The 16,564-nt window shown below is 45.4% G+C and overlaps 1 protein-coding gene across 4 annotated transcripts in view; it reads right to left on the bottom strand.

Annotated features, from left to right (window-relative positions):
• Window positions 1-16,564, bottom strand: part of BORA (BORA aurora kinase A activator) — a 273,505-nt gene that overhangs the window by 122,023 nt on the left and 134,918 nt on the right. For 3 of the 4 annotated variants that reach the window (XM_029603007.1, XM_029603004.1, XM_029603006.1), the window contains exon 7: window positions 12,131-12,187. The exons of the other annotated variant lie outside the window; for it this stretch is intronic. In XM_029603007.1, coding sequence (XP_029458867.1) covers window positions 12,131-12,187 — 57 coding nt within the window. The remainder of the gene's footprint in view (window positions 1-12,130; window positions 12,188-16,564) is intronic. 4 annotated transcript variants of the gene reach the window in all.

Below are 16,564 nucleotides of genomic sequence, written 5' to 3' on the forward strand. Positions count from 1 at the left end.
ACACAGAGTGCTTTCCTCGCCTGCCAATCAGCCACTTTTTTTTTTTTTTTTTTAAGTCCACACCTGACTAGGATGCTGTACTCAAGATGCTCAACTGAAGGATGGACCCACTGGTGTCTTTCTTCCTTTTACCCACCAATGAGAAGCTGTATGTGTGCATCTGATACAAAGAGCTCCTGTTTCTCAGAGAACAAGTCCGATCTCTGGAAGCTAGAGTGGTAGACCTGGAGGAGCTGAGACAGACAAATAGATCAGACTTTCAGGGACACAGCAGCCAAGTCCCAACTCCAGTCTGGCATCCCTGGTGCTGCCTTTGAGAAGAAAGGTCTCATGATCTGAGAGCATCAACCTGGTGCAGCAGGAAATGATCTTGTAGCAAGGACCTGCTCTCCACGTGGTGCATCATCCTCTTGCACAGAGGACGTTTCCTCCAGGGCTTCTGCCAAGGAGGGAAGGGTTAGGTCAGCATTCAGAGTTGGTGATTAGATTATTAGGAATCTAGACACCTGGGTGGATGGTGGGCAGGAGCATTGCCTGGTAACAAGCCTACCTGGTGCAAAGGTGGCAGACCTCATGTGTTACCTAGAGAGGATATTAGACAGTGCTGGGGAGGAGCGGGTGTCATGGTACATGTGGGCACCAACAACATAGGAACATTTCAGAGGAAGGTTCTGGAAGCTAAATTTAGGCTCTTAGGTAGAAAGCTGAAATCCAAAACCTCCAGTGTAGCATTCTCTGAAGTGCTCCCTGTTCCATACACAGGTCCCTGGAAGCAGGCAGATGTCTGGAGTCTCAATGCGTGGATGAGATGATGCTGCAGGGAAGAGGGATTCCGTTTTGTAAGGAACTGGGGAATCTTTTGGGGAAGGGTGAGAATTTTCTGAAGGGATGGGCTCCACCTTAACCAGGGTGGAACCAGGCTATTGGTGCTAACCTTTAGAAAGGAGAACAGCTTTTAAACTAGAACAAAGGGGAAAGCCGACAGTCGCTCAGCAGCACATGGTTCAGAGACAGGTATCTTCAAAAAGGATACTAATGAAGTATTAGAGTTAGGGCATCTCAGAAGTTCCAATAAGAAAAGTAGTCCAAGTGCCTATAATTGAAAACTCACCTGAGCTAAAAGATTTCAATTTATGCCTGTCAACTAAAAAGCAGAATGTAAATATAAACAAGAGACTCACTTTGTATATTAATGCCAGAAGTCTAAGAAGTAAGATGGGAGAATTAGAGTGTACAGCACTGAATGATGACAAGACTTAATTGGCATCTCAGAGATACGGTGGAAAGAGGATAACTAATGGGATAGTGCTATATCGGGGTACAAATTATATTGCAATGACAGAGAGGAGCATCTTGGTGGCGGGATGGTGCTTTATGTCTGGGATGGCACAGAGTACAACAGGACAAAGATCTTGCATGAGACTAAATTACATTCCCTGTACGTACCCGGATCAGTCCAGACTTCTGGGTTCTGTCCACTCACCAGCAGATGGAGACGGAAAAAGTTCCAACTGACTCCGCCCCTTCCGTGAGGTGCACCTACAGCATGTCAGTATTTTTCTGCCTCCAGCAGATGGTGGAGGTGCAAAACCTACAGTCAGGATTTTAGTCAGTTTTGAAAAATACAGACAAAATTGATATTTTTGTTCATAAAATTTATCTCAAGTATTTCTTACTTAACTTTAAAAAAAATGGTTTTTTTTTTCTGGAAGCAGGGCAAGCGGAGACTAGCCTCCCAGGGAGTTGGCAGGTCCTGAGGGGCCATCCTCCCTGGTATTTGAGGCTTTTGGGGTTGAGAACCCTTGGCTTCAGTTTGCTGCAGCTTTTGGGGTTATACTGGGGAGCCCGGTTCACTCACCCCACGGAGCACAGGAACCAGCTTCTTTCAGGTCGTATAAAAAAATAAAATAAAAAGTTATTTATAGCCTTTTTACTTTGCAAGGTCGGACTCCCCGTTACCTCTTTAGCTGCTTTGGGTGGTCGGCAAGCTTTTTTCTTTCACTTTCATTTTCTCCTCAGCCGGCTTTTTTTTTTTTCACAAATGCTGCGTGGTCTGGCCTGCCTCGCATGTAGAGACGCGCGGGCTAGAGTCTCTAGCGACGGCCTATGCTCTTCCTGCCTCCCCGAGGGGGGGAGGGAGGGATCTTCAGGGGTAGCTGGGGGTATTATTTCTTCCTCACTCAGTCGCTTTCTCAGACCGGGATGCCCATGTCTTTCTGCTGCAGCTTCTTCCCATTTTCTGCTTCATCTGAAGCAATTTCTGGCTCTGTTCAAGCTGCTCTGCTCGCAACAGAGGGGGGAGGGGTTTCTCCTCCTGCTCTTTCTTCACAGCAATTAGCCTCTGAGGGAGGTGATTGTTTTGCTAATTCAGCTGCTGAAGAGAGTCCTGAGGGGACTTCAGACTCCTCTTCTTCATTTTCTTCCGACTATGTTTTTACATAAAGCTTATAAGGCCAGAAAGTCCTCAAAAAAGAATTTTAAGAGGATTTCTTTTTCAGTACCATTGTCTCAAAAAGCAGCTTCTAAACGGAACAAGTCCTCATGGGGGATGGATGTTCCCAAGCTTAAACACTCTTAGGACTCCGGTATCTCGGCACTTACCTGACACTTCTTCTGATACCTCAGAGTCAGACCAGGGGGGACCCAAGCAACATTCCTCCTCAGGACCCTGATTCTGCTGCTGGTCAAGATCCCTTGCCCTCTCAGGGTCCTCATGTGGGTGAAGGCAATGATCCTAAGGTGGTCTGCCTCTTTAGGAAGGATGAGCTTCTTCCTCTCATTCCTGCTATTCTTGAGGAGTTGTGAATTGATTCCCTGCCAGAGGATTCTCATATGGGTTCAATTGACCCTGTCATGGCTGATCTTTGTGGTCCGAGCTGCTATGTGCAATAGTTTTGCTTTAAGAGCAGGACTCCGCTGGGTTCAGCTCCTGCAGAATAACTTCTCTTTCTGAGTCCGAGGCTATTCAAAGCTGGGCATTTGGAAGCCGCTGTTGCTTACAGCGCTGACGCTCTATGATTTGTTATGTACCTCAGCCAGATCAATGTTTTCGGCTGTCTCTGCCCGCAGACTTCTCTGGTTAAGACACTGGTCTGCGGATGTCTCTTCAAAAGCTCAATTGGGATCTTTACCCTTTAAGGATAAACTTCTCTTTGGGAAGGATCTTGAGGACTTTATTCATTCCTTAGGAGAAAATAAGGGTACATTGTCTGCCTGAGGATAGGCCCAGGACAAGAGGATAGTTATCTTCCAGATCCAGTTTACGAGGAAACCGCAGGTTTCGCTCCTCCCGCTCTTCAGGTTCTTCTTTTCGGCAACAGCCTGCTAGACAGCAATCTTGGCCTCAGTCCTTTTGAGGACGTTATGGGAGACCTGGTCCCTCCCAGTCCTCTGGTGGAGCGTTCCTCTGTTCCGGAAGTGGGAAACAGATCGTCTCTCTATTTCGAGGAGTGGACCAAAACAACATCGGATCAGTGGGTCCTTACTGTGATAAAACAAGGCTACGCCTTAGATTTTGATTGGCGCCCTCGTGACCATTTTCTCGTCTCTCCATGTTCTTACACTCAAGTGTCAGGCAGTACGGGACACCTTACATCGTCTAAGAGAGCTCGGGGCCATTGTGCCGGTACCTCCATTAGAGTGACGAAGGAGCCATTATTCCATCTACTTCGTCCCATTCTGGACCTTAAAAAAAAAAAAAGTCAATGTCTGAGAGAATCCCAAGGTTTCGCATGGAAATCTTATTCACAAAGGCGAGTTTGTAGCTTCTTTGGACCTGATCGAGGCATATCTTCACATAGGAATTCGGTCCGACCATCAGAATTTTCTGCTGTTCTCAATTCTGGGGGACCACTTTCAATTTTGCGCTCTTCTTTTCGGTCTTGCCACGGCACCCAGGACCTTTACCAAAATAATGATTGTAGTAGCCACACAGCAAGATTCTTTGTTCATCCCTACCTAGACAATTGGCTTATTTGAGCGAAGTCAGAACATCTGTCGCTTGACTGTGTCTAGAGTTCTTCAGCTTCTGTAATCATTGGGATGGGTTGTCAACCCGGAAAAAAGCCACTTAGTAACATCCCAGTTCTCGGAGTTTCTGGGAGCCCTGTTCGCCACCCGGCGGGGGAAGTTTTTCTCACAGAACAACGGATCAAACTACAGTGTCAAATTCAGGTCTTGTTGTCCAAGTCTCCTCCCAAAGTCTGGCATTATTTACAGGTTCTAGGCTCCATGGCCTCCACTTTGGACTTAGTTGCGTGAGCATTTGCTCATTTGAGACCACTTCAGTCAGCATTGCTCTCCCGCTGGAATCCGGTGTCTGAACAGTTTCATCTTCTCCTTCCTCTTACAGACTCTGCTCGTTCCAGTCTCGATTGGTGGCTCCTATCACAGAATTTGCATTGTGGAGTGGACCTAGAGGCTCCAGTTTGGACAGTAGTCATGACTGATGCCAGTCTGTCCGGCTGGGGGGGCAGTTTGTCTCGACAGGTCTGTTCAGGGGCAATGGTCGCCAGAGGAATCTCGTTGGTTGATCAATCATTTGGAGATCAGAGTGGTGAGACTAGACTTACAGGCCTTTCTACCACTTCTTCAGGGGAAGTCAGTCAAAATCCTTTCCAACAATGGCTTATATCAACTGCCAAGGGGGAACCAAAAGCCAATCTGTTGCGTTCGAGGCTCAGCTGTTGATAGCATGGGAAGAACATCTCCTTCGCATTGCTGAGTCTCACATCACCGGGCTCGACAATATTCAAGCAGACTCTCTCAGTCGCCATAGTCTAGATCCCGGGGAGTGGGAACCTTCTGAGCAGGCGTTTCATCTCATATGCGAAAAGTGGTCCACGCAGAGCATGGACCTGACGGCAACATTCTGGAACTCCAAGGCTCCACGCTTCTTCAGTTGACGTCGAGAGCCAGGGACAGGAATCTATGCCTTGGTTCTTCCCTGGCCAATGAACATTCTGCTTTGTGTGTTTCCTCCTTGGCCTCTTATTGGCAAAATTCTTTGGCACAGACTCTCATCCCTCGGAGGTGATTCTGATAGCTCCGGAATGGCTGAGACATCCTTGGTTTGCAGACCTTGTCAACCTCATAGTGGACAGTCCACTTCGCTTTCGGAACCTTCAGAATCTTCTCTAACAAGATCCCGATTGTTTGAAAGAGGTAGATCGCTTTTCTCTAGCGGCATGGCTTTTGAAAGGTGGCACTTGAAAGATAAGGGTTATTCTGATGCGGTGGTCGCTACTCTTCTCAGGTCAAGAAAAACCTCTACTTCCCTGGCTTATGTCAGGGTTTGGGGAGTTTTCGAATCCTGGTGTGAGGAGAATCAGATGGTTCCTACTCAGACTTTGATTACTGACATTTTGTCTTTTTTGCAGGCTGGTCTGGCTAAGGGATACAGGTGGCAGCTCTAGGTTGCTTCCATGGGAAGATAAAAGGAGTTACACCCTGGCACCCCATCCTGTGCCTCGTTTTCTTCGGGGGGGGGGGGGGCAAAACATTTGCGTCCTCCTTTCAAAAATCCTTGCCCTTCATGGAGTTTAAATTTGGTTCTTAAAGCTCTTTGTGCTGCGCCCTTTGAGCCTCTAAAGAGGGCTACTCTTTAAGACCTTACCTTAAAGGTGATTTTTCTGGTGGCTATTTCTTCGGCCCGTAAGATTTCTGAGCTTCAGGCTTTATCTTGTAGAGAGCCATTTTTAGGAATTACAGATTCTGGAGTTTGAGGATTGTTCCATCCTCTCTTACAAAGGTGGTTTCTTTTCACTTGAATCAGTTGATTGATCTGCCATCTTTTCCTGATTCACAGCCTTCGGATCCTCAGTCTAGATATTTGAGAAAGCTAGATGTGCGGCGCTCTCTATTGCGTTCGAGGTCACTAATGTTTCCACTTGTTGGACCATCTTTTTGTGCTCTGGAGCGGTCCCAAGAGAGGGCACAAAGCATCTAGGGCTACTATATATAGCCCGATGGCTAAAAGAAGCTATTGGTTCGGCATACTTACTTCATGGTTGGTCGCTTCCGTCTGGTCTTCGTGCTTACTCTACTAGGTCTCAAGCAACTTCCAGGGCGGAGTGTCAGCAAGTATCTCTGCATGAGATTTGTAGGGCGGCGACTTTGAAGTCTTTACATACTTTTGCTAGACATTATCGCCTGGATGTTCAGCCTCCAGGATCTGGGGGATTTCAGTGACGCGGTGATTCAAGCAGGACTCTCAGGGTCCCATCCTAGGTAAAGGAGCTCTGGTACATCCCAAGAGTCTTGACTGATCCGGGTATGTATAGGGACAGGAAAATTTGTTCTTACCTGCTAATTTTCGTTCCTGTAGTACCAGAGTCCCACCCATTTCAGTTTGGAGACAAAGGAGAGTCCGTTCGTTCTTGTTATTTATTTATTGATTTTTTTATACAGACATACATCGGAACATCATGCCGGTTTACATTGTAACAAAAATAACAAGAGAGTGAAAATACAACAAGTAGGGATGGGGAAGAGGGAGCAGCAATGAAAGAGGAGAGGACAGTAGTAGGAAGGATAGGAAGAGAGAAATTTGATAGGAACATTTGAAGAAAATAAATTAACAATAGACACTATGTACAGGTGGGCTGGTAGGTACCAGACCAATGATGGCAGTGACAGGGAGGGGTGGGGGGGGGGGGGAGAATGGGAGTTAAGAATTTTCACATAATATATGGGTCAGTGAGTCTGGTTCTTATGAACGTTCTCCCAGTTTATAGCAGTTAGCTACTTAGTTGGGTTTTTTTTAGTTCTTCTGCTTTGTTATATTTAAATACTGATGTGCTGTAGGTGCACCTCACGGAAGGGGCAGAGTCAGTTGGAACTTTTTCTGCCTCCATCACTGGTGAGTGGACAGAACCCAGGAGTCTGGACTGATCCGTGGTACACAGAAACGAAAGTTAGCAGGTAAGAACAAATTTTCCTATCAAATCTTTATGGGTAGAAATCACCTGTGTATTGGGGAAGAGAATAGAGATAGGAGTATACTACCATCCACCTGGATTGATGGACCCTTTTGTCTGACCCAGTATGGCATATCTTATGTTCCTATGCTCATTGCAACTGTCCAATTTGTTTGTTTTTTTTTTAGACTTCTGGCATTTGCATACAAAGTATATTTTTTTTTACATAGATACATAGAAATGACGGCAGAAAAAGACCAAATGGCCCTTCTAGTCTGCCCAGCAAGCTTCCACACTTCTCTGTTTCAACCACCAAGTTCAGGGCCCTTGTTGGTAATTGTTTGATTCAAATTTCCTGCCACCCCCTGATGCAGAGAGCAATGTTGGAGTTGCATCAAAGGTGAATCGTAAGGCTTAATGATTAAGGGTAGTAACCGCCACATCAAGCAAGTTACCCCGATGCTTGTTTACCTCGACTGCACAGATCAATGCCTTGTTGGATGTTGTCTGAATGTAAATAGTCTTTTCCACATTTCCCCCTGCCATTGAAGCAGAGAGCAACGCTGTATATGCATTCAAAGTGAAGTATCAGGCTTAAATGGTTTAGGGTAGTAACCGCTGCAATAAGCAAGCTACCCCCACGCTTGTTTACCCAGACTGTATAGTTCAGTCCTTGTTGGTTGTCTAAATACAAATCCTCTTTTCCACATTTCTCCTTGCCATTGAAGCAGAGGGCAATGCTAGAGTTGCATTAACCGTGTAAAGGCTTATTGAGTAAGGGTAGTAATCACCAGGTAGTAGCCACCATTCCAGCAAGCCACCCCCATGGCTCTACTCCTCATTCCCATCCTCTAGCCTTTATGGATCCACAGTGTTTATTCCATGCCCCTTTGAAATCCTTCACAGTTTTAGTCTTCACTACTTCCTCCGGAAGGGCATTTCAGGTATCCACCAACCTCTCTGAAGAAATACTTCATGACATTGGTTCTGAGTCTTCCTCTCTGGAGTTTCAAATCATGACCCATAGCTCTACTGATTTTTTTTCCCCAATGGAAAAGGTTTGTTGTTGACCATGGATCATTAAAACCTTTCAAGTATCTGAAAGTCTGTATCATATCACCCCACTCCTCCTCTCCTCCAGGGTATACATATTTAGGTTCTTCAATCTCTCCTCTTAAGTCATTTTATGAAGACCATCCACCTTTTTGGTCGCCCTTCTCTGGACAACCTCCATCCTTTGGAGATATGGTCTCCAGAACTGAACACAGTACTCCAGGTGAGGCCTCACCAAGACCCTGTACAAGGGGATCATCACTTCTTTTCTCTTACTAGATATTCTCTCTAGGCAGCCCAGCATTCTTCTGGCTTTAGCTATCGCCTTGTCACATTGTTTCGCCAACTTCAGATCGTTAGACACTATCACCCCAAGGTCTCTCTCCTGCTCCGTGCACATCAGCCCTTCACCCCCCATTAAATACAGTTCTTTTGCATTTCCACACCCCATATGCATGACTCTGCACTTCTTGGCATTAAATCTCAGCTGCCATATATTCAACCACTCTTCCAGCTTCCTTAAATCCAGTCTCATTCTCTCCACTCCTTCCGGCATGTGCACTATGTTGCAGATCTTAGTATCATCTGCAAAAAGTCAAACATTACCTTCTATCCCGTCCGCAATGTCGCTCACAAAGATATTGAACAGGACCGGTCCCAACACAGATCCTTGTGGCACTCCGCTTAACACCGCTTTCTCTTCAGAGTAAGTTCCATTTACCATCACACATTGTCTTCTGTCCGACACCAGTTTGCAATCCAGGCCACCACCTTGGCACTCACTCCTAAGCTTCTCATTTTATTCACAAGCCTCCTGTGCGGGACCGTATCAAAAGCTTTGCTGAAATCCAAGTAGATGACATCGTACTATCTTCCTCGATCCAATTCCCTAATCAACCAATAAAAAAAAAAAAAGTCAGATTTGTCTGACAGGACCTTCCCCTGGTGAATCCATGCTGCTTCTGGTCCAGCAATTCTTCTGACTGTAGATTGTTCACTATTCTTTCTTTCAGCAGCAATTCCATTACTTTTCCTACCACTTAGTGAGGCTGACTGGCCTGAAGTTTCCAGCCTACTCTGTTCCCACTCTTGTGAAGCGGGACCACCACCGCTCTTCTCCAATCACTCGGCACCACTCCCGTTTCTAGGGATCTATTGAACAGGTCACTCAGCGGACCCGCCAGCACATCTGAGCTCTCTCAGTATCCTGGGATGAACCTCATCCGGCCCCGCTGCTTTGTCCACTTTCAGTTTTCCTAGCTCTTCCCATACATTCTCTTCTGTAAATGGAGAATCATCTACTCCACTCCCCTCCAGTTTCTTGTTAACTAGCGACAGTCCTGCTCCAGGGTCCTCTTTAGTGAACACCAAACTGAAGTATTTGTTTACTATTTCTGCCATTTCTTTGTCTCTCCACACATTAATACTTTTCACCTTTCAATTTCACTATACCACTTTGGACTTCTCCTTTCTCTGATGTATCTGAAAAATGTTTTGTCACCTCGCTTTACCTCTTTGGCAATCCTGCCTTCTGCTTGACTTTTTGCAGTCTTGATTACTTTTAGTCTCCCTCAGTTCCACCAGATATTCTTCCTTGTGATCCTCCCTTTGGGAACCTTTATATTTATTAAACACTGTTTTAGCTTTTATTTTATCAGCCACCTTTCAGAACTAGATAGAAAAGTAAAGAAAAGCAAGAGAAAAATGAAACCTAACTTATAGATTAGTTGCATTGGTAATTGCTCCTTTTAGTTTGGTCCACTGTTCCACATCTCATGTTCTCCCAGCCTTCTAGTTCTTCCTCCAGGTACTTCCCCATTTCAACAAAGTCCATGTTTTTGAACTGCAAAACTCAGGTCTTCGTGCGACTTCTCTGTATCCTATTTGTGATATGAAACCATACCGTTTCATATCACAAATATGTATTAACAGTTAGCCTAGCAGTTGAAATGGCCAGTATGAAATCACTTACTTCTACACACACTATAAATTTGCCTGGGCTACTTCTTACCATCATAAAGTGTTTTGGGGATATTTTAATTTGCTTGTTTTGTAAATATCCTTGCTAGATACCTCACTCCAAATCATGTGCTTCTGAGCAACTGTCAGCTTTCTCCTCATGATCTAGTTTAAAAGCTGTGCCACCTCATTTTTAAAATGCTAGTGCTAGCAGTTTAGTTGCACTCTGGTTAAGGTGAAGCCCTTCTTTTCAGAATAAGCTCTTGTAAATTCCTTAGAAAATGCAGATATCAATACCTTCTTGTAGGTTACTGGATTAGTAGATCATGGCTTCCGTCTCCTTTGAAAGCAGGAAGGCTTTGTCCTTTTCCTCTTATAACTCTGAACACCTGACAGCTGATCAGCCAAACAAGTTGCTTCTCACAAGAACTCCTTCCATTCCACTACAAACTCCACTAGATATCCATCTTATATTTTTACTGGAAATCCCTCCCACATGGAAATTTAAAATTGCACAGCACTAAATACTATTCTACCTCTGTAAAGGACTAGCATACCCTTACATATACTTCATATGGTTTCATGTTTATTTATTTATTGTTTTTATAAACAGACGTTCCTGTATAATATACATATCACACCGGTGTACAAGGAAGTAAAACTGTCGCCTCGGGGGCGGCTTAATTGTTACAATGTAACAGAGAAACATAAAGGAGCTTAAAGGAATATAAATGAACTTAGGGGAGATTATATGAGTTTACAGTAAAAACAAACATGCCTATATTAAGTTTCAATAACGAACTCTTAAGGGACTTATGGACAGGGGGGGGGGGGGGGTCAAAAACGGTCAGAGGCTAAACTGATAAAGTAGATCTTCCTGCTCTTAGTTCTCCGGGAATGCTTGTGTGAAGAACCAAGTCTTTAGTTTCTTTTTGAATGTATTGTGGCAAGGTTCAAGGCGAAGGTCTGGAGGGAGCGAATTCCAGAGTGTGGGGCCCGCTGTGGATAGTGCACGTTTCCTCAGGGAGGTTTTTGCCGGCTGGGTGATTAGCACGTTCTTATACGCACTTCTGGTCGGTTTCTTGGAGGTGTGTAGCTGGAGTTGATAAGTTAAGTTGAGAGGAGCGATGTTATGTAGGGCTTTGTGTATCATCATGATGGTTTTAAAGTGAATCCTGTATTTAATCGGTAGCCAATGAAGCTGCTGGAGGATGGGGTGATATGTTCCCTTTTTTTGGTGTTTGTGAGAATTCTGGCCGTGGCGTTCATTACCATCTGGAGTGGTTTGGTGGTGCAGGCGGGAAGGCCCAGAAGGAGAGAATTACAGTAGTCCAGTTTTGGGAGTATGATGGCCTGTAGAACCAGGCGGAAGTCTCTGTAGTGTAGTAGTGGTTTTAGTTTCTTTAGTGTTTGCAATTTAAAAAAGCATTCTTTCGTGGTGTTATTTACGAACTTGTTGAGGCTGAGTCTGTTGTCCAGCAGTACACCTAGGTCTCTTACTTGTGGCGAGGTAGAAGTGACAGGACCTTGGCTAGCCATTGGAGAGATGGGTGGAAGGTGATTTTCAGGAGCTATAAGGAGGATTTCAGTTTTGTTTGTGTTTAGGACCAGGTTGAGGCTGGCGAGTAGGTTGTTGATTGCTGCGAGGCAATTATTCCAATATGACAGTTTTGTGTAGAGATTCAGCTATAGGGATGAGGATTTGTATAGGAAATGTGTTAGCTTGAGGTTGGTAAGAAGGTGACAGAGTGGGAGAAGATAAATATTGAAAAGAGTAGGTGAAAGGGAAGATCCTTGCGGTACCCCCATCTTGGATTCTATGGGGTGAGACTCTTTGTTTACTTTGACCTTATAGAACCTATTTTCTAGAAACGATTTGAACCATTTGAACGCTGATCCTGTAATGCCTATATCAGTAAGACGCTGAAGTAGGCACGCGTGGCTCACGGTATCAAACGCTGAGGATTGATCCAGAAGAGCAAGGAGGCAAGGTTGACCTTTTTCCAGATTAAAGATAATAGTGTCTGATAGTGAGGCTAATAGGGATTCGGTGTCTCGGCGGGTCCCGGCGCGTTTCCTGCTTTATTTTTGCAGCGTTGGCTAGCTCTTTTAACTTTTGAGATTTTTTTGTTTTTGCCCGCTATCGGCGCTGAGGCCGCTCGGGTGGGGAGCGATTAAACTAACTAATGTTCTGTACTTACCTAATATTTTTTCTAAATTGAAATCCACAGGAAGTGATAACAAAGTCTGACAAGCAACTGCAAGAAATAAAACAAAAAAAAGGTTTAGTTTCCTTAACTTTTCTGCTTTTAAACTTCAGACTTTAAAAAGCTATTCTATATATACACATTTCAGTAGAGGAAGGTGCAAATTTGTAGTTATTTTAGAACACTTCATCAGAAAAATGAAGAATTGACTTTGGAACTCTTTATCAGAGATGTGGCACAAAATGTTTAAAAACCTTTAACGGCTCAAAATGGTACTGTTCAAGTTGGCTTTTGATTTGTAATTGATGATATTCTGTCCTAAACTTTTATCCCTGATGTTCATATTATGTTTGTATTAGACTATGTATGTTTGCACTGTACATCACCTAGTGCCTCAGCTCAGGAGATTTATCTTCTTTATTAAACATTAATTACAAGATTTATTAAAATTATAAAAATCTCACTCAGTGTCAGTCTTAAAATTTTTTGTCATCGATGTTGTAACGCCCCCGTTAAGAGGAGGGGATTTCTCAGTGATTCTTAGGAGGGAGCAGAAATGGATTCACACACCTTGGACACTGTTTCCCCAAAGGGTTTAAACGCAGAGCTCGAGTGGAGCTATTTCATTTGACAGTATACTGACGTCATCGTTCTTGTGTGTATGGTGAATGGCTAGTGAGTCTGCTTTCGTCACTGGTGCATACATTCTTGCCAAAATGATCAGCAGGATTTAAATTCCTTTACTTGTGACCGCTCAGAGCGCTCCTGATAAAATTGAGATAGTTCGTGACACAGGTATGTTATGCATGTTTCTAAGCTTTATCTTCAGTGTCTGCCATGTTTCCCAGTTTTCTGTACTTTGGTCAATTTATCTTTCCTTTCTTTACAGACTGTTGTTCGAAATTGCCCCCCCCCGAAGCAGCCGGACTGGCGAAACACGGGTCCGTGTTAAAAAGGGGGATTCGCTGTACAACACTGTTTTATTGAAAGGAGTAGCCCTATTGAAAATAAAATACATTTTTTGAACTGTGACCAAAAAGAATTTATTTGCGCTTTTGGTGTATACACTATGTGTTGAGTGCAATTCACGCTCCAGTGTGACATTGGTCAAACTATCGAATAGCCATAATCTATGAATGTCTCTTGTGAACCATTGTGATCTTTATTAGGAATGACAAAAATGCTTAAGTAGCTTGGCTATTCATATACAAGTCTTAATTTTGTGAGAAGTCTTGCCAACATAAAAATTATTGCATGGGCAACTTTGTGCATGAAGTCCTTTTATGAGAAAAAGAATTGAAACATATAGCCAATGAAAAAAAAAAACAAACAAACTTGTTCTCAACTATATTTTCACAATATTGATAACTTATAATAGGCACTGTAGGAAAATTGGTTCTTACCTTCTAATTTTCGTTCCTGCAATACCATAGATCAGACCAGACCAGTGAGTTATTCATCCCTTCCAGCAGATGGAGTCAGAACAAAACTTTGAGGCACTGCTACTTTACCGAGTGCCAATAGCAAGACCTCAGTATTTCTCTGACTCCAGCAGATGGTAGAGCTGCACCTGCAGGCTGTTAGTTAAAACTAAACAAAAAAAAAGATGGAGATTCGATTGTAGGGTTATTCCGAACAGGTCATCTCCACTCTTCAATCCAGAAGACCGGTTACCTCTATGGCATATTAGGAAACTGAAGTTTGGTGTCTTCAGCGTTGTCTAGATCCTCTGGCGGTGGAGGTGTCACATATGCTGGATTTCCTGCAGTAGGAGGTTGTCCAAGGGTTTGGCTTACAATTCGCTTCGTGTGCAGGTGGCTGCCTTGGGTGTGCTTAGAGGCAGGTTTCAGGGTAGAACTCTGTTCGTCCGGTTGTGGTAAAGTTCCTCAAAGGGGCTAAGCTGTTACATCCTCCGGTGCGAAAGATCTGCCCGAATTGGAGTCTCAACCTAGTACTTCGTGTCCTTTACAGACCCCCCCTTTTGAACCCTTGAGAAGGGCTACCCTGTAGGATTTGACTAAAAGCAATCTCTTTGGTAGCTATTTGTTCAGCTCTAAGGATTTTGGAACTTCAGGCTCTGTGGATTTCCGGGAATGGAATCTCATTGAGAACAGTGCCTTCCTTTGTTCCTAAGGTGGTGTCTGCCTTTCATGTTAATCAGACAGTATATCTTCTGGGTTTTCCAAAGTGGTCGAAAGATTCTCCTCAGCATACAGAATGTAGAGATTACTTACCTGATAATCTCCTTTTCCTTAGTGTATGCAGATGGACTCAAGACAAGTGGGTATAGTGTGCTCGTGCTAGCAATTGGAGACGGATCTGACGTCAGCACGGGTACATATACCCCCACAGGACGTGAAGCAACTCAGTAATCTTCCTTGCAAAAGCTGTATGAGCTATATAAAAGTGTAGCTGACCGATCAATTAAAGAAACAGGATTACCCTGACAGATTGATAGTAGCTGGAGACCGCCAGTGTTCTTCAACCGGAAGGCATCGACACCCAGCAGGGTGGAGGCCCTATATAAGCAAAATATGGCTTACTGTGAATCTGCGAATCTCCATGAATACCGGCAGCCGGGTGGGATGGTGAGTCCAGCTTCTTCAGACTTCTGCAAACCTTCCGTAGTGGGCAAGGATACGGTTTGGTTGAGGTGAAATTGTGAGACGACCTTCGGCAAAAAGGAAGGAACTGTGCGAAGATGGATAGCCTCTGGAGTGATTCTGAGAAACTGATCACGGCAGGACAGTGCTTGTAGCTCTGAGATGCGACGGGCTGAACAGACCGCCAGTAAGAACACCATCTTCAAGGTCAACAAACGAAGGGACAGACCTCTCAGGGGCCTGAAGGTGGATCCCGCTAGAAAATCCAACACTAGGTTGAGGTTCCACAGAGGCACCGGCCACTTCAGTGGCGGGCGAATGTGCTTGACCCCTTACAGGAAGCGTGACACATCAGGGTGTGTGGCAATGGTGTTGCTGTCCCTCCGGGGAACATAGCAAGATGGCGCCGCTACCTGTACCTTGATGGAGCTGAGAGAAAGACCCTTCTAAAGCCCATCTTGTAGGAAGTCCAAAATGATAGGTATCTTAGCGGCATGTGGATTGGTGCTCTGAGAATCGCACCAAGCTTCAAAAACTCTCCAGATCCTTATATATGTAAGTGATGTGGAGAACTTGCGTGCTTGGAGGAGTGTATCGATTACCGCCTCCGAATAACCTCTCTTCTTCAGTCGAGCCCTCTCAATGGCCAAACCGTAAGAGAGAATTGAGCCGGATCCTCGTGGATGATGGGGCCCTGCCGCAGCAGATCCCGGTAAGGAGGCAGGGGTAATGGGCTCCCTGCCAGCAGTCTTCTCATGTCTGCGAACCAGGGTCTTCTTGGCCAATCCGGGGCCACTAGAAGAACTAGGCCTCTGTGTCGCTGAATCTTGTGTAGAATGGCGCCCAGCAGGGGCTACGGAGGAAAGGCATATAGCAGAATCCCTTGAGGCCATGGTTGTACCAGGGCGTCGATCCCCTGGGATAGAGGATCCCGCCGGCGACTGAAATATCTGGGAACTTGGGCGTTGGACCGGTCCGCTAGTAGGTCCATGCCCGGCATCCCCTACTGGTCTACGATCAGCTGGAAAGCCTTGGGCGACAGCTGCCATTCTCCCGGGTTCAGGCTTTCTCTGCTGAGGAAGTCTGCCTTGGCGTTGTCCATCCCTGCGATGTGGATGGCGGAGATATCTTGGAGATTTGCTTCTGCCCAAATCATCAGTGGAGTGATCTCCAGGGATACCTGTTGACTCCTGGTTCCGCCCTGTCGGTTAATGTATGCCACCATGGTCGTGTTGTCCAACATCACTCTGACCGCTCTGTTGCGGAGTCTGTGAGAAAAGTGCAGGCATGCGAGCCTGACTGCCCTTGCTTCCAGTCAGTTGATTTTCCACCCCGACTATTCTGCTCCACCGCCCCTGGGCGGTGAGCTCTTCGCAGTGTGCTCCCCAGCCGTTCAGACTGGCATCTGTGGTGAGCAGGGTCTAGGTTGGGGAGGACATTATCGAGCCCCGGCTCAAGTGCCCGGGCTGCAACCACCATCGTAGCTGTTGCAAAGGTCTCATATGAGCCCGCGCCCATGGGACCACTTCCAGAGTGGATGCCATGAGGCCGAGGACTTGCAGGTAATCCCAAGCTGTGGGCCAGAATGTGCGCAGCAGGACCTGCAGACAATTCTGAAGCTTTGATATCCTCTTGGAGGTCAAACTGACCGTGTCCGCTTGGGTATCGAATAGGCTCCGAGATATTCCAGCGACTGCGACGGCTGTAGGGAACTCTTGCTTAAGTTGACTACCCAACCCAGGCTTTCCAGGAGGGCTATAACCCTGCCGGTTGCCGGCGGCTCTCCTCCTGCAACTTTGCTCTTATCAGCCAATCATCCAGATAG

The sequence above is a fragment of the Rhinatrema bivittatum genome, chromosome 5 (genome assembly GCF_901001135.1).
Source record: "Rhinatrema bivittatum chromosome 5, aRhiBiv1.1, whole genome shotgun sequence".
Lineage (NCBI taxonomy): Eukaryota > Metazoa > Chordata > Amphibia > Gymnophiona > Rhinatrematidae > Rhinatrema > Rhinatrema bivittatum.